The sequence below is a fragment of the Macaca fascicularis genome, chromosome 5 (genome assembly GCF_037993035.2).
Source record: "Macaca fascicularis isolate 582-1 chromosome 5, T2T-MFA8v1.1".
Lineage (NCBI taxonomy): Eukaryota > Metazoa > Chordata > Mammalia > Primates > Cercopithecidae > Macaca > Macaca fascicularis.
In genome coordinates, this window is record NC_088379.1 from 179418925 (window position 1) to 179442455 (window position 23531).

Sequence of the window (23531 nt, forward strand, 5' to 3'; positions counted from 1 at the left end):
GAGCATACAAACTTGTCATCTAATACTTTGTCTACTGGATATTGTGATTGTTGAATGTGTGGTGGATGTAGGATATGTCTGAGCTTTCACACTTTACCCATTTGGACACCGGATGCATAAAACTTCTCTTTTCCAGAATTTACAGGACCTGCTTGATACATTCTAAATTGTATAAGGAGGAAAAAGGTAAGGAAATGGAAAATCAAAATGACAAAAAGCAAATCATAATGATAGGGAACATGCATATTGCTTTACTTCTAATTAATGATACTAAAAGGGAAAGTGGTCTTTATCAGTCACTAATACCAAAGAAAGACCAGAGCGTCGTCCCTGTGATACAGCATTTGTACTGTCATTGTTGTTCAACCGGTGCCAGTCATTATGAAAGAAAACATGAGAAAGTAGGATGTGGAGAGGGAGAGAGAAGAGGAAGAAAAAGAGACAAAGGCAGAATGAGCAGAAATGAGAAAATATAACAGACCAGTAGACCAGGGTGAGGTGAGGGAAGAAGATAAAGTTAATCTCCCCATCACAGTATGTTTCAGTGTACAAAAGATATGCTTCTGTTTTCATAAAAATTTGATTAAACGCAAGTCTTAGCACTGTTTTTTGTTCATGTATTACTGAATCTCTGATGCTGAATGCTAATGTTCTTTCCACGCTGCTGTTAATTGTGTGTTTATTGGAGCAGTGATGCTTTTTGGAGGGCCAATTAGAAATGATAAGTAAGTTACTGCTTTAGAATATGTTTAATACTAAGTAGACTCAAACACTAAGACGTCAAAGCTTTTTAAACAAGTATAATAAATACATAAATTGCAGTATAATTTATAAACCATAAAGAATCCTTAAAAAGTTAAATCTTTACATACTTAAAAATGCACACTATGCGAACTATACTATTATCACTAAGGTTTATGTTTTGACTTAAATATGCCAGGATATTGGATCCTCGCCACAATTACACAAAACTTTGATATTACTGTCCATTGCTTTAAAAGACCATTTGCTTTAAAATGTCTGTTGGCACATTCACATTAGAAGTAAATGCATAGATCTGCTGTTGATAGAGGATCTCTCTTACAGAAAAGGAAAGCGGATTGGTCAAAACCACGTGCATGTCAAGGGAGATGACATTACAGTTCTGCATAGAGGAAAAACTTCATTTAGGACATCCAAATCCAATTAGGGGTTTACTTCTGAAACTGGCTATGGTCTCTTCATGATGTTCTAAGTTTCTTCCTGGTTTCATCATTTATCAGATAGTAGCCAGGAAACAACAGGACTTTCTTGTGTTTCCCACAGGGTTTCAAAAGAAATGTCTTTAGTTCATGAAAATATGCATTAAAAAGAGACCACAGAGTTTTTCATGTATTTATCATCATGGTATTAGTAAATAAGTAATATTTGATGAAAATAATGAAATGAATTAGCTCTGACAAAAGAACTTTAATAATTACATTTGATGACTTACGTCAAGTGAAACCATTAGAAATGCTCTAACATTGAAAGTAAGAAATGATATAATTCATTAATTAAAATAAAAAAGGGTCGTTCCAGGAAGCACATTAAAAAGAAGCTAATGTAGGTCTCATGTCACCAGATATGCTGTTTAAAGTAGAGCTAGGTGTCATCATTTTCTCCCTGAAGCTATTTTTGACATTTTTAGTTTGGATTGGAAAAAAAAATGAAAGGAATATTATATTATTTCATCCCCAGTCCCAATTGCCTCTCTTTTCATCTCTATTAAATACAACAAATTCACTTTCCAGTGAAAACTGGATGCTGCCAAACCCAAACCATTTAATCACTTACCTTATTCTTTCTCTTTCGTCGAAATCTCAGAAGTTCTTTGTGTTGTCTTGATACAAAATTTACAGCTGCATACTCCAGAAGTGCTGAAAACACAAAAAGGAGGCATACTGCCATCCAAATATCAATAGCTTTGACATATGAAACCTAGCCAAGAGAGAAAGAGAGAGCAAGCAAATTCACTTATATTGTTACTTCCTTTGAGAACAAAACTGAGTTTTTCTGATTCTGAATTATGTCATTCATATAGAAGTATTGAAAAATAAAGAAAATGACAATTTTTTCTTGAAGTTTTCAGATAGCCATTTTTGTAAATTTTATGTATTAGTTATGAGTATTCTGTTTTTTTTGTTTTTTTCAAATTTAGGCAATAGCCCAAACACGATGAAAGGAAAAGTAAGATGAAATATAACTTTACCTTCAGAACAGTACAGTGCTTAAAAAGTGTGAACATTGAAATATAGATAATGCTGTTGGCTTTTTAGTTCCACATTTTCATCAATATTTTTAAAAAGTTTAAAACTGTATTTATTAATTCTGTTAAGATATTTTTCTTTCATTGCATTTATAAATAATATATGGTTATTTGTTACATATTTTGAAATATTTTTAACTTTTATAAAGACAAGTTATAAGGATAGTACAAAGAGGCCAGGTGCGATGGCTCACACCTGTAATCCTAGCACTTTGGGAGGCCAAGGCGGGTGGATCACCTGAGGTCAAGAGTTTGAGACCAGCCTAGCCAACATTGTGAAACCCCATCTGTTTTAAAAACACAAAAATTGGTTGGGTGTAGTGGCGGGCGCCTATAATCCCAGCTACTTGGGAGGCTGAGGCAGGAGAATCACTTGAACTCAGAGGGCAAAGGTTGCAGTGAGCCAAGATCACGCCACTTCACTCCAGCTGGAGCGAAATAGTAGAATTCTGTCTCAAAAAAAAAAAAAAAAAAAAAAAAAAGAATTGTAAAAAGCACTATCAGCTTCTCCAGTTGTTACTACATTTACTTCTCCACTTTACATTTATTGTTGTGTGTGTATGTATATATATTATTGTGTGTGTATGTGTGTGTATATATATATACATGTATATATTCCTTCAAACTATTTGAGTGTAATTTGTAGACATAACACCATACACTCAACAAAATCCGAAATTTAACATTTATAACATTGATAAAATCCTACCACCTAATCCTTAAATCCCTCCCATTTCACCAATTGTCTCAAGAATACCCTTTTTTATTTAAAAAACAAACTTTTTTGTTATTTTTTTTTCCAGCACAGGATTTAATCCAGGATCACGTGCTGCATTTTGTTGTCATATCTCTTTAGTTTTCAGTGTGGGACATTATCTGTCTCTCCTTGCTTTTTTTGTGGCATTGTTACTTTTGATGAGTACAGGCCAGTTATTTTCTAAAGTTTGCCTGATGTTTCCTCATTTACATTCAGATGATGGATTTTTAGTAGGGATTCCTAACGAGTGATTCCCTGTTCTCCACAGTGCATCATATCAGGAGGTACACAATGCTGATCAATTGATGAAGGTAATGTCTGCTATGTTGCTCTATTGTAAAATTGCGAATCTTCCCATGCATGGAATATTTTGAAATTATATAAGTATTCTATTACTCTTTAAATCTTCACACACTAGATTTAGCATATGTTGATGATTTTTGGCTGAAACAATTACTACAATGATGGTTACTCAGTGGTGATTTTCTAATTTCCTTATTCATCTACATTTATCAATTCACATTCAACTGTGAGAAAAATCCCTGTCTTCTACATTTATCTGTTTATTCCTTTATTTATATGTGTATAAACTTATGGATAACTATTTTCTTCCAAGTGATGTAATACATTAACATCATTATTTATTTTGATTCTCACATTATCCCAGATTGGGCCATTAGGAGCCCCTAGATGTTAGCACATATATCATTTTGACAAGTCTCCCTCATTATTTGAGCATTTCCTCACTTTCTGGCACAAGACACTCCAGATTCATCTTGTACTTTTCCTATTCTGGTCTTTGAGTCAGCCCTTTCTCTAAGGAACTCTTCTGTAGTGAAGAGTGGCTTTTAGAAACCAAGATCTGGACACTGGGTGTACTCACATCTTCCTTAGGGGTATCGTTTCTAGGCCCTCACAGTGGACAGAGCTATCAATCTCACACATACACATATATTCGCGCGCACACACACACACACATAAAATGTAGCAACTGTATACATTTCTTTATCATCTTTCTCTCTCTATCTCTCTATCCATCTATCCATCAAACACGAGCTTCCATTAGTATCTCTAAATCTAACTCAACACCACAGCATTCCCTGTAGCCTATACCCTTTCTATATATGCAAAATTTTTCTCTAAAAGTGGGAAACTTGACTCCCATTATCCTCAACATGTATTTGATCATTCACCATGTATGTGACTAACATCTCAATTCTGCCAACCATCTTTTCAGCCTCAGCACCTTAATATAATGGTAAAACCAGATACTTTGATCATTCAGTTGATTTTTGGTTCTTATGAAGGTGATTTTTGTGTGCAGATAGTTGTTCCATTTGGCATTCCTGTAGGGGGGATTATGGCTGGAGGCTTCTATTTGGTCACCATTTGCCCCATTTGGCTCCTTGCCCCTGGTCCCATCCCGCAATGGCCCCACTGGCCTTGATCCTAACTATCTATTTATCCTGTTCCATAGGTTCTCGTAATCTGATAGCATCCCTGATCCTGGTTCCACCAGCCCCAGCTACCATCCTTGATTCTGACACTTGCTCAGCTATGGCCTTACAGTCTCACTGTGTCTTGTCACCTCAAAGGTAGAGAAGGGAAGAGAAGGATAAGAAAAAGCGGAACAAACAGACAACTTTTAAAAATGAACACAAAGGGAAGAGACAGGAAGAGAAGAGTAAAAAGAAAAGCTAGGTCCGTATTTTTTAGAAATAGACTTATACAGACCTAAGTCCCTTAGAAAAAGTAATTCGGTAACCTTTAAGCAACTGCTTTCATACTTCTCTCAGTTTAATTTGCAGTGATTTCAGGTTGTAGCTGACCTCGTATCTTTGTATATGTCCATTGCTCAAGGTTGAAAATTTGCTTGAGTATTAGGAAATTACTCAATTAAGGGCGGATCACGAGGTCAGGAGATCGAGACCATCCTGGCTAACACGGTGAAACCCCGTCTCTACTAAAAAAATACAAAAAACTAGTCGGGCGAGGTGGCGGCGCCTGTAGTCCCAGCTACTCGGGAGGCTGAGGCAGGAGAATGGCGGGAACCCGGGAGGCGGAGCTTGCAGTGAGCTGAAATCCGGCCACTGCACTCCAGCCTGGGCGGCAGAGCAAGACTCCGTCTCAAAAAAAAAAAAAAAAAAAGGAAATCAATTAGCATTCTACTGTAAGAAAAATCACTGTCTTCTACATTTATCTGTTTATTCATTTATTTATGTATATGTGTATAAACTTATGGATAACTATTTTCTTCCAAGTGATGTAATACATTAACATCATTATTTTGATGCTACTGTAAGGAAATTTTCTACTCTAAGGAAATTAAGGAAGCGTATCTTGCAAGCAGTGTCAGCAAAAACATACCTTTGTGGAGTGAGCATGAGATAATTCATTTTATTTCATACTTTATATGGCCAATTAGATGCGTAAAATGCTGTCATTTGCCAAGTATTGGAAATAAAAATGAGAGATACTTTTGTTTATAAAAGGTAAGATGTTTTTCCACCTTTCATTGGAAATGGACAGTTAGCTACAAGTCTGTTTCCTTGCTGTAAAAACAAATATCCTTACTTCTAAGAAGATGTGGATCTGGGAGAACAGAATGCCAGGCTGGGTTCAAGCTAATTTGCCCTACTTCTTTGGACCCAGTGTATAATTATCTTAAGGATCAACACCCTACATTTTGAGATTTTGAGAGCTTGCCTGTCTTTGTGCTGTTTATATCTTCCGTATTCTTTCCTCTTTCATCTTCAATATTTAGTGTAGCTATTTTTATGAAACGTTAGCCCGTGGGAATTTTGGACAGATTTAGATAGTAGTTTTAAAGGATAAGTGGCTCAACATTTGGGGGGAAGTTAGAGTGGCAGGAACGATAAATAAAGTAAGGAAAAAAGCTCTTTCCCATCTTTCCCAGCAGGTTCTTCAGGTCTCAGGCTAGACTTTGCCCAAATCTAGTTCAGAATCCCATGGTACCTGTGCTGACTTGCTGTGTTACCCTAACACATTGCACTGGAATTGTGATTCCTTGTTTTTCTTTTTTTTCCTGTTTGTCCTGTGAACTCTTTGAGGGCAGATGACATCTCTGTTTTGGTCACCATCACATCAGTGTTTGTCACGTGTACATATTTGCTGAGTCAATGGACAGATAAATGAAGGCATTAAATGGTAAAATACAGGCGTGGGGGCAGAAACTGAATATAGATGACATATGGAGATTCACTTTCTGGAGCAACACTTTCTTAATACCTCCAATTGGGTTGATTTTCTTTTTGAAAGAGTTCATTTCTTGACACTTGGAAGAGTGTCAACTTACATACGAAGCATTTCAACAAGGAAGCACTCTGCATCTCCTCCTGCACTTAAGTGTGACTTCTACTGGTCAGCACCATCTCCACCGGGCAAAGAGCAGTGCATCTCACTTTATTCCAGTGCTGTGTCAAATGCCCATCTGTTTGCAAGTATAGATTTAAATTTCATAAATTCTGTAATTCGGCCAGAAATTTCTGGCTGCTTCCAAATATATACAGTCCTGGAACAAGTAATATGGCTTTCAAAGATGCTGTCTCAAGCCACATTATTCCTGAACGAATATGACTCATAAAGTATGTGTGCATTTTTGAGCGTTCTGAATCCATAATGACATGAACCACAGAAATTACCTCAGAAATATAATTTCCAAATTAATTCAATGAGCGTTTTCAGTGACAACAAATACATCGAAACGTCATTTGTGCCTGCCAGGTCTCTGCTAATTGTGAACAGCTTATAAGCATTGAGCCTAAAGGCCTACTTTCCTCATCATCTCTTTGACCCCCTTCACCAATTTCAAGTCTGTTTCTCCTCCTCCATTCCAGTCTCCCCGCCAAGGACAGCAAACACAGGACGTGGGAAGTTTGGAACTTTGGGGCTAGTAACTTTAAAATAAAGACAGCAGTTCTTACTTCAAAGCATTCACAGCATACTCATGACATACAGCACATTCCCCATGGATTCAGATTCATTACCTTCTTTCCTCCCCCTCCTGCATGCCACCCTGTTAGGCAGTATCATTCCAATCTTGACCACCTTCCCAAAAGACCCATTGTCCACTGGAACCCTAGTTCTATTTTCCGGAAGAATCTCCCCTCGGTATCACTCTCCGAATACAAGTGTCTATGGAAATAAAACCTAAAGGTTGACTAATGAGGTGCACTGGTCAGGGGACCTTTGTCATGGAAACCACTCCCAAGCCATCCTGCAGAAGAATGCTTCCCTTTCAAGGATTGTCCTTTCCATGGCTTCTGTGACCTGCATTCTCTGGGTTTCCCTCCCTTTACTCCACCCCGTCGGTTTTCTGGATTCTCTTTCTTTTCTTGAGCTCCTTAGGGAGATGGCCTTGGTCCTCTTGTATTCTCATTGGGACATAACCCACTAATCCATCTTATCTATCCCTATGGATTCAATTCCTCTTCTGTGCTTATGATCCCCAAACCTCTATTTCCTGACTAGATCCCCCTTTATCCAGGTTCTTCCTTCATGGCACTCTGACTGTCTCCCACACCTCAAACTTAATTTGACTAAAAAGGAGTTAAGAATCTCTACCAGACTACACCCTCCCCCACCAAAAACAAAAAACTAACAAACAAAAAAACCCAGCAAATATGCACAGCTCCCCTCTCTTCTCATTAAGAGACTCTACTCGCAGTTGTTCACCCCCAAATCTAGGAGGCTTCTCACTCTCTTTTTTCAAAGATGCAGCCCTGTTAATTATCTTTTCTTTCCATTTCTCAAGTTTATCAATTTCTGTCCTTCCCGATACTGCCATCACACTGATGGAAGCCACAGCGTGTCCTAGTCCCTCAGCTCTACCCTTGCCACAAGAGTTACTGATTTTTAAATGCAAATCTGATTGCATTGCTTTAGGCTTACAATTCTTCATTTGCTCTCTGTTAATTTAATGTTCAAAATCTGTTTTATAGGGTATAAAGCCCTTCATAATTAGCCTTTCATAATAATGCATATTAACCCTTCACATAAAGCCTAGCTTTCATTTCTGTTTTTTATTCAACATTTACTGAATGCCAATGATGAACTCAAGTTCTGTCATTAGGTGTTATAGGTATAGAGATGAGAAAGACAGACAAGCTCTATAATTAATGGAGCTTATACTCAAGTTAGAAAAACATACAATAAAAGCAAACACATATATAAGATAATTTAAGAGAAATGTAAAGAAAATGCAGGAGGGTAAAGATATGAAGGACTGGGTTCTAGAAGGCGGCTATGTTAGATGGCAGTGGCCAGGGAAGACCACACTGTGGAAGCAATAATTACCACCTTATGACAGTTTCTTACTTGCTTATTATGTAGTAGCTACATTTCCCTTCTTTTAGTTTTTGAAAACCTGAAAGCAATTGACAAACTCCACTCTGCCTCAGCTGTTTTGTATTTACTTTTGTTTATTTGTTTTTGTTTTTTTTTTTTTTTGCTATTACTTTTGGCTGGAAACCTCCTTCTTTGGGTAATGGATGTTCATCCTGCATGTCTCAGCTTGCAAGCTACTTCCTCAGGGAAACTATCCTCAAATGCCCAGGCCACAATAATGCTTCTTGGCATCCCACTTCTACTTTTTTCATAGGTCACTCATTACAACTGTAATTATATTTATTTTTGTGGTAGGTCCTGTAAGATGTCTGTGGCTAGCACCACTTGAATGCCCCCCCTATCAGTTAATTACACTATCCTGCAATTTTTAAATGCTTTCCACTTTCCAAAATCTTTGGTTAGAAGGATGCAAAAATTAGTATGTCCATGAAGATTTGAAGATGAGATGTCTATACTAATATGTTAACAAAATATGTATTGATAGCAAATACCAAATAACTCCATTGTATCGTTGATTTTGTCTCAGTGTGCTGATATTATCCACTTATGTATCTTCTGCTTTTAGGCTATTACATTCCATGAGCTAAGACAAAGGCCAGACCTTATTCATTTTTGTATCTCTAGGATGCAGCACAGGGTTATTTATGGTAAAGTCTCTCAGTTAGGTTGACTCCTGTGTATTGACTTGTAATCACTAGCCATTTATTATTAGAAACATAAATATATTAACTAATATGCCAGGAGATGTTCTTAATACAGTAGTGTCCATACAGTAACACTGAAACCTCACAACAATAGAGGCAATCATCCCTATTTTAAAGATGAGGAAACAGCTGTAGTGAAATAACTTGCTTAAGGCCACATGGCTACCAAGTAGCAAAACTAGGATTTGAATGTAACTCACACGGTTCCAGAGCCCAGGAACTTAACTACTATTCTATATCACATAGTTATTAGGCTGCTTCCGTTTAAGACACCACTGCAAATCAACAACTGTAAACACTGTAAATTGGAATTCCTCTCTGTATCTTAAAATTCCAGGCTTTTTAAATTTCATCTGATATTTAAGAGTAATGTCGGTGCACAAAATACATACTGTGAGATCCTCCATATTTGCTAGCTTTGATCCTAAAATCTGACAGTCAACTTCCTAGTAGACGACGTATAAAAAGAAATGGTCATTATATTTAGTAGATGAAAACAACCTAGTTGCTCAGGTGAAGCAAAACTATTAAGATAAGAGAAATGTTTTATCCTTTGAAATACCATGTGTGTCCCCCAGCAGTATTAAATATACTAAAGTTGTTTATGAGCCAGGAGCCAGGAGACTATTGACTACTTGCCATGTAGCAATCCAGGAAGAGATCAGCTTGATAAATGATCAACTGAGTAACCAAGCTAGGTTATTGCAAGGCCTAGCCTTTTTCATTCTAAAAAAAGTTTTATAATTTAGGGAAAGTAATATAAGCACCATATGTTCTGTAGATTTCTTATATTTTTTCACAAGAAATTATGCAGTTTTTCTTTCTTGTAAAATTTTCATTAGAAATAGAGAAAGCCTGCCTCTTGCATCTCAAGTAAGAAATATATAGATATATCTATATATCTATATCTATATCTATAAAAATTGGATTTTATTGCTGTCAGTCATCTTGGTTATTAAACAGGGAATCAAGTCCCTTTTTTTTTTTTTTTTTGGCTCTGAGAAGCAGTCATGTTCAGGGAGCTTGCCTAACCATGAGATTTCTCTGTATCTACCCTCCAGTGACATGAGGAGTTTGGCGTAGAGAGGATTCAAGCTAGGACACAAAGCAATTATCAAATAACCACAAAATTTCTCTGGCTTGAAGAAACAAAGGTTTATTTGGCTCTCATATTCCATGTCTACTTTGAGTTGAATGCTGACCCTGGAGTGGTGTTGTCATTGCTATCCTCACTTGTAACACAGCAGCAGAGGAAAACCAAGTCGCTGGTGGTTCTCGCATTTGGTCACAAATATTCCAGACTGGTAGTGGAACAGGTTGCTTCCGCTCAAAGTTCATTAGCCAGAAGTACTCACAGTCAACCCTGATCACAAGAGCACTAGGAGATGTAATCCTACCACATGCCTAGAGGGGAAAGTAGCCTTGGTGGCACAGAGCATTATGCTAACTCCAGAGAAACTCAGGTAGGGGCGATTTCTATTTGTCCTTCTGAAACAAGAATCCTCATAAGTACAGAATTAAGGAACATGTGGATTATGATTTGATCACTGTGATATCTTGAATAGCACATAAAGGCACCTGTGTTAAAGAGAAAAACTCACTGCTGTATAGAAAGAAGCTGTCAATTAATTAGGGTGTGATAAAGCATAAGAAATTTCCCCTGATTTTCAGCCAAAAATTTTCTAAAACAATAGTGTCAGGTCCAAATTCAGCAATATGAATTGTAAGGAGGTTCAAAAAAGTAGAGTCCAGGTGGTGCTTTGAAGCACTTAACCTAAGACAGATAATCAATTCTCTAGATGCAGAGAATAAAGACAGGCAGTCTGCAAGCCAAATTTATGTATGAGAATAAGTTTGTTTGGACTGCACAATATCTGAAAAAAGAAAAAGAATATGCTTCTAAGCATGGAATGCTCATCATCAGTTAACCATACTGCTCATCCCTCCACCCCTCATTAATTATACCAGACCACTTTGTTCATTGATTTGTGCATCTGACCCCTGAAGTCATTTGACTTTGTGCTCTCTGATCCTGATAATGGTTTGGATCTGTATCCCCACCCATATCTTATGTTGAAACGTAATCCCTAGTGTTGGAGGTGGGGCCTGGTGGGAGGTAATTCCATTACGGGGGTGGTTTCTAATGGTTTAGCACCATCCCTCTAGTGCTGCCTTGTGACAGAGTTCTCATGAGATCTGGTTGTTTAAAAGTGTGTGGCACCTTCCCTTTCAATCTTCTTCCTCCTGCTCCAGCCACATAAGAAGTGCTTGCTTCCCCTTCACATTCCACTATGATTGTAAGTTTCCTGAGGCCCCCCAGAAGCAGAAGCCTGTGTAGCCTGTAGAATCGTGAGCCAATTAATCCTCTTTTCTTTATAAATTACCCAGTCTCAGGTAATTCTTTATAGCAATGTGAAAATGTACTAAAACAAGTCCAGAGAAATAGATGACTTGCGTATTTCTCACGTAATCCTTCATAAATAAGTTTACTTTTGCACCAACTTTTGATAGGATTATTGAATAGCAATAATTTTGGATCATATTCCTTAACAAGTACATTGAGTGAACTGTATTATCTATGGCAGTATATGCTGTGGTTGAGAGGCCTGCCAAGGTGTGTACCTTTACCTCAGTCCACATGGAGGTGGTCAAAAGGATTTTCCTGTGACCAATAAATTCCTGCTACAGCCTATAGACAACAATATATTAATGGGCAAAGATACATTTGATGTGGTTAGCTAAATTATAACCCAGATGACTATTAATCAATGGATTCTAGAAATGGAAATTTAAATGTATTTATAAACAGCATAGTTTAAACTTAAGAGAAAGAAATTGATTAAACCAGAACCTGGAGTTTGAATCACAAAATCTCATCTACATCTACATGTAGGAACTCTATAAGGTAAATTTCCAGGGATCCTTTAGAGAGGTAGTTTGTCAATTCTCTTCTCAATCCAAACTTGCTTTTTATTTGAGGAAAAGGTATAATAAAACATGGTAGTGTATGCTTTTGATGAGCTAAAATAGCCCTTTGAATAGGGTAATTTGTTCTTCTTTTAATAACATTCAGTCCTGGTGGATTGCCCTAGTTCCTCAGAAATGTCAAGTAAACTGTGATGAATAATTTTGGCTGTGCAATGGGCAAGTGATAGAAGCCTACAGATAAATGCTTTTTCTCTGGATAAGCTGCAAATGTCTCTGCTTGTGTTATGCCTTGTTTTCTGAGGTTTTAATTTCAGATCTCATTGACTATTCATTTAATCATTCATTTTTAAAATACAAATTTGTAGTACCCTTAATCCTACATTTCTCCTCAGTGCAAGAACCTGCATAAGAATTTTACATTTGGTAACAGGAAAAAGTAATATTAATCTCAAAAGCATTTCAAACTTCATTAAGACCTAAAGCCTGAGATCAAGGAAACTGAACAAAAGGAAATAATAATGTTTTAAAAACAGGTGTTGAAGTGGAATGGAGCTGATACTGAAAAGGCAAAAAGAGGTAACTCGAGGACTACTTTCTCGGAGAACGAATAACTAGGCAATGAAACATACAGCCCAGGATATTGTGAGTTTCGACATTCTAACATTTATCATCCTGGAGGGTGACTCACAACAGTACTGCTGGTGGAACGTTCATGATGATTATCATACTCATAACCCTTAGTAAATGAATGATGCTTCTAACACAATATTTATTTTTCACATAAGGGATTTTTGTTTTGTTTTGTTTTTGTGAAAGGGTTTTGCTCTGTCACCCAGATTGAAGTGCAGTGGTGCAGTCATAACTCACTGCAGTCTCGAGGTCCTGGGCTCAAGCAATTCTCCTGCCTCAGCCTCTCAAGCAGCTAGGACTATAAGTGTTTGTTACCACACTTTGCTAATTAAAAAAAAAAAATGTGGAGACAGAGTCTCACCATGTTGCTCAGGCTAGCCTTGAACTCCTGGCCTCAAGCGATCCTCCCACCTCAGCCTCCCAAAGTGCTGGGATTACATGTGTGAGGCACTCATGCAATGGTTTTTACTTCATGAGATAAAATATAACAGAGAGTCACATAATAACAGAACTTCATTGTTTCCAAAGAGGTAAATTTAACCAATACTTCAGTCACCAGACAAAGAAAGTACAACCAAAAAGGCTAAATAATTTTGAAAAGTCACAGTTATCTCTGACTCCCACTTCAGTAACTGGAGTTTTACCATCATTTTTTCTGTAGTCTGTAGCTCTTTTTCTTATGTTTAACACTTAGGAGAAATTGTCAGACCTAGATGTCACTGAAAATGCTGCATGCTGCATATACACCATGGAATACTATGCAGCCATAAAAAAGGATGAGTTCATGTCCTTTGTAGGGACATGGATGCAGCTGGACACCATCATTCTCAGCAAACTATCGCAAGAACAGGAAACCAAATACCGCATGTTCTCACTCATAGGTGGGAATTGAACAATGAGATCACTTGGACACAGGAAGGGGAACATCACACAATGGGTCCTATTGTGGGAATGGGGAGTGGGGATGGATAGCATTAGGAGATATACCTAATGTAAATGACGAGTTAATGGGTGCAGCACACCAATATGGCACATGTATACATATGTAACAAACCTGCACGTTGTGCACATGTACCCTAGAACTTGAAGTATAATTAAAAAAAAAAAAGAAAAGAAAAAAGAAAATGCTGCATGCTGTTAGACTTCCTAGCATTTCTTAATATATTACCTTTGCTTTTTTTGAAGAACTCAGGTTAAATCATATTTGTGACCTCTCTCTTCTGCATTTTTGTAGTGAAGGTTTTGTGTTTCTATAACATCATTTTTTATGGTAATCATATCAATTCCTATTCCCTTTTCCTCTGGAGTTTAAGAGCTTCATTTAAAACTTCAAGTAGGTATCTTGAAGACAGATAAAGCCTGTAAAGGTGTTTGTTTTACACTGATTTTGGGGCAACGTGTTTTCTTTCACTGGCGAGGTGGTAGTTTTACATCCACTTTTGTCTTTTGGGGGCTCATGGTATGATTCTAGCATATATATGAATGTGGTGGATGACTTTATTTACGTAAAGTAGTCTCCACATTGAATACATATCTTTGTTTTTAAACTTAGTTTGATGTCAAAGCTGTGGCATTATGCCATTTTAAAAAGGTTTAAAGTTTATGATTTGACCATATACTTTTCCCTAGTTGTTCTATCAGATTTAAGAATTTATGTAGCAGTCCTGTCTCTATCTCAAGTACAGAGAAAATGCTTGATAATCATTAATCTTTCAGCTTGATGGAATCTAATAATTCTAGTAAAGTAGGTCCTAAGTAGGTCCTTGATGGAATCTAATAAGTCTAGTAAAGGAGGTCCTAAGATGAAATGTAGAGCTAGAGACATCCAACAATCTCTATCCTTCTTATCAAAGAACCCACCCATTTTTTAGGACTTTTTTATTTACAAAACGGATATTTTTTTTTATCAGTAATAAAATTAGATGGTATTCATATACATTATATCTTGTGATAAGGGTATGACTAAATAATTATTTCATTTTCTGGGCATTTTTTCTTTTTTTCCATTTTCCTAAATGAGTGTATATGGAATTATATTATTTACTATGATCCATGAACATTTAAAAAATTTAGTTGAATATATTGCTTACATCAAGCATTGTATCATAAAGCTAAATTTATTACACATTCTGTCACAGTAATAAATTTAAAATGAACCCACTTGGATCATGTTTGTACTGAACTTGATTGAAGTAATATTGGTTAGGTACACTTTCAGCAAATATTAAAATGTTATATTTAAATGGTTTGGACCACAACATTACTGACAATAATAACTATTAATTGCTATATTAATAGGAAAACCTGATTACTATGTAGCTCTCCTAACCCCATTATGTTATCACTAACACAATTTACTCTCCTTTAATATTTAAGGGTATTTTTTTGAGAAGAATAAGAATGTATATTTGCTAATTAGCTATGAACAAACAGTGAATAGAAATCCTTCATTTTTCTTCCCATTTCCTATCTTTTTATTGTAATCAACCTCACATAAATATCTGTGTGCCAACACAATTGTGGTGTTCAAAAAATGTATCAGTTCAATTTATATTTTCTAATAGTTATAATCACTTTTAAAATTGGTGTCTTTATCAAGAATGAAAACTTAATATAATATAAAAGCTATCATCATTATTTTTCTTATTTTTTATTTTTTATTATTTTTTTGAGATGGAGTCTTGCTCTGTCACCCAAGCTGGAGTGCAGTGGCACAATCTCGGCTCACTGCAACCTCTGCCTCCCAGGTTTAAGTGATTCTGGTGCCTCAGCCTCCAGAGTAGCTGGGATTACAGGTGGCCACCACCACGCCCAGCTAATTTTTGTATTTTTTAGTGGAGACGGGTTTTTGCCATGTTGGCCAGGCTGATCTCAAACTCCTAGCCTCAAATGATCCACCCTCTTCTGCTTCCCAAAGTGCTGGGATTACGGGTTTGAGCCACTGCACGCAGACACCGCCTCTCAAAATGAGGACAATTTCACAGAGAACTTCAAAGGGGAAAAATGAGTGGAATTGAGAGAGGTAAAAGGTTCTAAGTAATCATTGACCATAAACAGCTTTCGGTGAAGAATTTGCAATCTCAATAGGCTACCAGCTTCTGAGTTTCTGTAAAATATTTAATCAAAAAGCCATATTTGAATTTTCAAGTGCTCCTCATTTTTTAATGCTTAGTAGCTCTGTTTTCAATGAGATGGCCATAGTGATGGGAGCAGAGAAATTCACATTGAATCTCCCTGGGATTATTCTCTATTTCTTTCCTATCCCTTCCTCCCCTCCTGTTTTTCTGAGCATTTACTGACAAGCCAGAGTGTGGTCTAAGAAAGGAGACAGAAAACTTAAAAGAATAATTGCCCCGAGGTAGATAAGATTATTTACAATTCCTTTTTCCCTTCTTCTGCTCCAAGGCTTCCCTGTGGGTGGAGCCCAGTCTTCCACCCCACTGACTTTCAGTTTGGCCATGAGACTTGGTGTAATTTATGGAACGAGAACAGAACCGACTGTGTGCCAATTCTGAGCAAAAGCTTGCATGTTTGTGCTTGCCTTCTTGCTCTCCAGCACTCCTCCATGGAAAGAACATCTTACAGGTCCCTGCAGCCCCAAAATGAGGACACACAGGGAGCAGATCTGAAACCCACTCCACAGCCTAGATCCATGCTCACTTGAATAGTCAATCTCAGGGCAAGCCCAGAAGAGACACAGGCACCTCACAGTCCTGGGAGCAAGAAGAAATGTTGTAAACCATTGAGATTTGGGAGTTGTTATGCAGAATAATTGTGATGCAACTGGATCATCAGCCCCAAGTGCCAAGAATGTCATAATATTAATATATTGTGCTAAGAGCTAGGGTTTGGATAAAGTTGAATCTAGAGAATCCCCACCCTGCCAAATTTCTATCTGTGTACGTGAATGTGTGCATTGTGTATAGTGTGTGTGTGTGTGTGTGTGTGCACCTGTCTGATATGCTATGTTCAAAAATCTCTGATATGACAATAAGTTTAAAAGACTAAAATAAGGTATGCATAGTGACACTTGTGTACACATTTGTGTACTTCTGCAGATGATATGAAGCATAAAACATGCACCAGACCTGGTCCTTAGCCAGTCTCTATAGAACAGGATGGAAAAAAAATAATGAGGGTAGATCTCTAACAGGAATTAATTGATTGTTGAAATCATAAAAGAAAGGGTAAGGTTTATATAATATTGCTGTATAGCCAAGACTTCTCCAAAGTTCCCTAATGCGGATTCCTTCTAGTACTCAGTGTTTACAAATTAAAACTATGTTTTGTCTCTTCTACAGATTTTCTCTGTTCTTACCCATCCCCATACTTAATTCCTTCACTGTCAAGGTCTTAACTGAATATTGAAATTATATTTATACTAAAAAATAATTGAAATATTATTACTATCCCCTCTTTCACCCCTGATGAAATGAATCCTCCTAAGAAGGACTAGCTTTCCATATCTAAAAAAAGATTACAGAATGCTGAGATCTCAAAGAATTCAGGAGTAAAGTTCTGGGGTGAGTGGATCTTGCCTTTAACCAAACTATCTAATACATTCTGTGTATGGGTAGGGATAGCCCTGGGGGAGGAACAGAGAGGGAAGATATTCAGCTGTAGGAAGAGGGCCAAGCACAAATACATCTTCTTTCCCTGTCCTTCCAGGCTTTCTTCCACCAGAAAAATCACCTCTAGTCCACTTCTCAATTCATCTGTAGTTTATTCCCTAAAGTCTGAGGGCTGGGTGTTGTTGGTCAGAACTTTGGAAGTTCTTAGTTTTTGACAATTCCATGTGATTGTCTTGTAAATGTGTCCAAGTTAACATGTTTTATAAAAGAACTCACAATTAACCTTTCCCCCAACCTTCCCTATTAGTAACTATCATCTCTACTTGCCTAGTTACTTACTTGAATGCCACCCTTGACTCCTGCATTTCCCTGAATCTTCCGTGTTCAATTCATAAGCAAATCCTGTCTGCTTTACCTCCAAATATATTTTTTCAAAAACATTTACTTCTTTCTAAAGCCATCTGCTACTCTCTGTCTCTGTTGTTACCAATCTTGCCAGACCATCATCTGCTGTGGACCACAATAGCTTGCTTGGTGGACTCCTTGCTCCCACTCTACCTCTTCTATCTGGTCTTCAAACAGAAGTCAGTGTAATTGCCCCCCTTATTAAAATTCATCAGTGGCCCATTGCTGCGCCCAAATTAAACCCAATCATTATGAAGTCCTATGAAGTCTTCCTTGATGGGCGCCATGGTCATCGCCATTTTATCTCAGTCTGCCCCAAGCACACGGTGTAAGAAAGCGCTCCTAAAGTTACACAACCTTGAAAATTTGCTTGGAATGGAATCCGTATATCACCTTTTTATGGCCACCTGATACAGACACTGCAAAAATGTGAAAGAGTTCAAGTTTCAAGGAACCAGTGACAGGCGTGTTCTTGCTTTGAGAGACTACATGCTTGATTTATCATGACATTGTAGAGGCTGATGCAATAGAAAATATCAGAGAGGAATATCAGCTCTGTAGTTCTCTAGAAGCTGGCTATAGTACATTCTTTGAGATTTCATTCTCTGAGTCTTACTTAAGCAATTTCTAAGCTCGTTCTTATCTTACAGGAGATACATTGACACAGAGCCTAGACAAAACACTAGGCAAAGATCACAAATTAATGATTTATTGTTTCACTCTCCGATATTTGATAGTCAATTTTCCTGAATGTAACTTTGTGTTTCTACTTCCTAGAAACTGTCAGTAGGTAAATTCTGGGTGATTTAGTGGCAAGACTTTCAGACTTCTGAGGGTTCTTTTGTGAGACTGAGAGTAGAAGATCTTAAGGTGCATGGTCTCACACATGTGTTTCTAAATGCAAGTTGTAACGCCCTCACCTTCTGCCTCTCTGGCCCAATAAAGTCACAGAATCAGAATTGCATTTTTAAAGAGATTTTCTACTCTTTCGAATGTCTCATCCAACAGATTAATTCTTGTTGTTTATCCTGGGTCCTTGGGGTCTGCCCTGCTAAAATTGAACGTAAGTAATTCATTATGCTAAACCTTTTATTCCTGACTTATCCTGAAACCTTTTATTCCTGACTTATCCTGAATTCTAAGACGATACAGTCAACTTCTTTTAAGGTATCACTTTCTCAATCAATTCTTTTTGTGAGTCTGAGTCATCACGTTTTTAGATGTCATTGTCTTTATGATCAGAGAGATGGAGAGGTTTTGTACACGTGTACTTGTATAGTTGAACTCATGGCTGAAAATTTATTTCTTCTCTAAGGTCTTGTGGAAATTAAAGCCTTTTAAAAATGTCTCCTATTTCTTGAGAAAAAAATATGAAGCAGTCCTAGTCATTCTTCTTTTTTTTAAGTTGTGCCTTAATTCTGTGTTTTTAATTTATTGCTTGCTTTATCTCTGCATCCTCTACTCACATTTCCATACAGCCCCAATTCTAGCTTACTCTCTGTATATAAGCGTCTTTCTATCCTGTCTTGTAGAAGCCACAGATTCTCTTTTTTCTGACTGACAGCATACAGACAAATGAGCTTTCATTTCTGTTTAGCTCATAAAGATCAGTGAGTAAACTGGCGATTTCCTTTACAAATTAACCATGAAATTTCCACTATTACCCAGATATTACTGTTGCAACATTTATCCTTATGTAAATAAGTATTGAGTCTTACTAGTTTACATTTATAAACAGATTTATAATTTTCACATGAACAATATTTTAGAAAACACTAGTTGATGCGAACAATTTTGAAAATACAATTACTTGCTAATAAAAGTAGACATTATTTTGAAAGACAAACATTAAATTTTAGTGAGGCAGATCGTGTTAATATCATATTTTAATGATTAAATCCTATTTTCAATTTTTATTTATATAGGCATTTCAATCTAATAAATTGAATCACGGAATGAATTAGTAGAAAGGACTAAGGGAGCCATGACAATAGATTTATAATTTACTTGGTGTGGCAAGAAGATAGCATCAAATGCACACAAAAAAAGTTAATGTGATTTTATTGCACAGAAGTACTTCATTTCAATGAAAGTAATAGTAAAGCTTTTTGGAAGCTATGCAGAATTACTTAATTTAGATGATAGAAACTTCTTCTTAGACATCATTTTAGGGGAAGAAAATAATTTTCTATTTCTATGCAGCTAAATAAATGAAAAGAGTTTTATTTCAGTATATCTTATGCAAAGCAATATTGGGTCTTTTACGAACCTCACAGAGGGAACAATTTTATTTTAATTCTGGCAGCTCAGCATGGATGAAAATCATGGAATTAGATAAGGTCTCCTTCCTATTGACTTATGGTTACTTAAAAGCAAAAGGGAGAAAAAAAAAACCCACAAAAATAATATATACCATATTTGGCTCAGGACGCAGCACTATGGGCACTCTGATAAAATACTTGTAGTATAATTGGTATATGTCTTCTGGAAATAAATTTGGCAATATATGTGAATGCATACAGCTATCATTGCAGCAATTCTGTTTATAAGAATATATGCTAAGAACATAACAAAAATATGTGTAAAGCTATGTGTGTGTATGTGTTTGTGTCTATATATAGATATATATGTATGTTTACATAAAATGTGTATATATAAATATAGATGATATGTGTGATATGTATAGACACAGGTACACACACACATATATACATATACACTAATATATATAACATTTATTATATAAATATTTATTATAATATCAGTCCTAAGAGTGACTAAGTAAATTATGGCATATCCATACAATGGAGTACTATGCCACCATTTAAAATTACCATGTAGATTCAACTTAAATGTTTAATATATTTCTAAATATTTTAAAACCTATTGATACAAATAATTCCATAGTGCATAAGAGTATTATCGATATTTAAATAATTGAGAATAATAACACAAAATGTGAATAGCGGATATCACTGGTTTGCAGAATTTTTTTCATTTATTTCTGTTTTACGTGTTTTCTGCTTTGGTTATACATTACTTTGAACACCAGTAATGCCATTGAAATGCCATTGAAAAATATCTGACCAAAGCCGACAATGATATCTTTGCAAGATTATAAGTGTGTGTGCGAAGATGTGTATGCTCATTCGGTGCACTTACCTTTGGCAAGGAAGCTCGTGATCCTGAACTCTGTGTCGTCATTGTCAGCACAGTGGTTATCCCCAGAGCTACCCTGGCCGGTGCCGCATCCATGTTGATCCAGAACGAAACCCAGGATAGAATAACGATCAGGAGACTGGGAATGTACATCTGGATCAGATAGTATCCCATTTGTCGCTCCAGATGGAATCTCACTTCTATACATGTAAACTTTCCTAATTGGTGGTAAGGTAAATACAGCAATTAGTACAAATAGGTCTTTGTTATGGCATCAAATATCACAATTTCTTTTCTTTTTCTTTCTTTTTTTTTTTTTTTTTTGAGACAGGGTCTCACTCTGTCCCCCAGGCTGGAGTGAAGTGGACTGATCTCAGCTCACTATAGCCTGCGCCCCCCGGGTTCAAGACTTTCTCCTGCCTCAGTCTCCCCAGCAGCTGGGATTATAGGCATGCACCACCAAACCTGGCTGATTTTTTTTTTTTTTTTTTTTTTTTTTTTTTTTTGTAGAGATGTGGTTTCACCATGTTGGTCAGGCTGGTGTCGAATTCCTGACCTCAGGTCATCTGCCCACCTCAGCCTCCCAAAGTATTGGGATTACATGTGTGAGCCACTGCTCCTGACCTCACAATTTCATTTTGATAAGGTTTCTGTCATATAACTTTCCATGATAATGAAAAGAGACTCATATTGATTCCTGAAAAAATATTTCTCACTGTTAGTATCAAGAAGCAATGTAGTAAGAGAATGTACTCTTGTAGGAAATAGCAGTAAACTTTATTACTTCCGGCTTGAAAAGCGCTTTACACTTGTCAAAATATCCAAAGATTTATTATTTCACTTGATTACGACAATTGCTTCTGAGGCAGACAGGAGAAACAGATACTTATTATATAAAGATCTTCTTTACTCATTGACTGTTTCTGATGCTTTGAGTGCTTCTTTAAAGCCAGGTGCTATTTGTTCCAGAAGCCTTTCCATTTTCTTTAAAGTAAGTGCGAGAGGATAAATACAATTGAACACGAATGATTCCTTGAATAATAAAGCAAACAAGTAGGAAAATATATGCTATTTCCCATTAATACTTTTGAAAATAAAAGCACACTTACTAAAAACAAGTGGGATCCATTTGTAGTAGATACGTATGCTTTTGTGTCTGTATTATTTACCTCTATTTTGGTGAGCAATAATATGTGGAGGAGTAAATGATGGTTTAATAAACATTAAGTTGATATTTTTTGTTTGTGTCCTGTTCTACTCCCTACTCTATTGATATTGATTTATACTACTCTATGTTATCTCTCCTTTATAAAAATTGTTCTTCTAAATCACCAAGTTCTTGGTTTAATTGTTTTTATTTGAATTATTTTAAGAAGGATGAGGTCAGAAAGTTATTCTGCTCTTTAAGTAGCATTCTGTTAGTTATCATGAAAGAAAGATGTTAAAGAGCAATTGCTGTCCTATTGCTAGGTAGGACTCAGTGCGAGTGACTTGGGCCATGCGTGCTTGCACAGGTGAGGCAAGGGCGCTATATCTGGATGAACCCATGCATGTGTTGTGGAGCTTAAGTCTCAACAAAAGTTCACAAAGTCTGGGAAATGTAGGTTCCACTCTTAGGCGAATAGTAATCAGAAACATATGTGCAAACCATACATGATCCTTTTATCAATTTGTCAAATATACACAAAATGCCTAAAGATTCCTGAAACATAATAAATATAAAGATTTAAATTTTTCTATGAAAAATAATGAAATGGAATAAAACAAGAATAACTGATTCAGGTGATTCTCAAGGAAAAAAATAAATTCCATTGTGTTTTTATTTAAAAAGAGTGTTTTTCAAAGTTCAGAATCAGAAAAATGCAAATCAAAACTACAATAAGTACAATCCCAGCACTTTGGGAGGCCGAGGCGAGCAGATCACGAGGTCAGGAGATCAAGACCATCCTCACTAACATGGTGAAACCCCGTCTCTACTAAAAATACAAAAAAAAAAAAAAAATTAGCCGGGCGCCTGTAATCCCAGCTACTCAGAAGGCTGAGGCAGGAGAATGGCGTGAACCCGGGAGGCGGAGCTTGCAGTGAGCCTAGATCACGCCACTGCACTCCAGCCTGGGCGACAGAGCGAGACTCCGTCTCAAAAAAAAAAACCAATAAGATATTCTCTCACCCTAATAAAATAACTACTATCAGAAAGGCAGAAAACAACAAGTGTTGATGAGGAAGGGGAGAAAGGGGAGCACTTGTACACCATTGGTGGGAATACAGATTAGTCCAGCTACCAGAGAAAAGAGTATAGGAGTTCCTTGAAAAAGTAAAAGTAAAAATACCATATGCAATACTGGGAATATATCCAAAAAAAAGAAAATCAGTGTATTGAAGAGATACCTGTTCATTGCATGTTTGCTGAAGCCCTATTCACAATAGCTAAGATAGGGAACCAACCCAAATGTCCCTCAGTGGAAGAATGGATGAAGAAAATGTAGTATATATACACAATGGAATATTATTCAAACAAAAAAGAATGACATTCTATCATTTGCAGCAACATGGATAAAACTAGATGATAAGCCAGGCATAGAAAGACAATATCATATGTTCTCATGCATATGTGGGAGCTAAAATAATTGACTTCATTGTTGTAGTAAAGAGAATAGTGGTTTTGAGAGGCTGAGAAGAAGGCAGGTGAAGAGGTTGGTGAGTGGGTTTAAAAATACACTTAG

General features: G+C 36.6%; 1 protein-coding gene across 2 annotated transcripts in view; it reads right to left on the minus strand.

The window, feature by feature from the left end:
* Nucleotides 1–23531, minus strand: part of GLRA3 (glycine receptor alpha 3) — a 173550-nt gene that overhangs the window by 14595 nt on the left and 135424 nt on the right. For both annotated transcript variants that reach the window (XM_005556328.5, XM_015451040.4), the window contains exons 7-8: nt 20812–21026; nt 1816–1959 (exon numbers count right to left, since the gene is read on the minus strand). In XM_005556328.5, coding sequence (XP_005556385.2) covers nt 1816–1959; nt 20812–21026 — 359 coding nt within the window. The remainder of the gene's footprint in view (nt 1–1815; nt 1960–20811; nt 21027–23531) is intronic.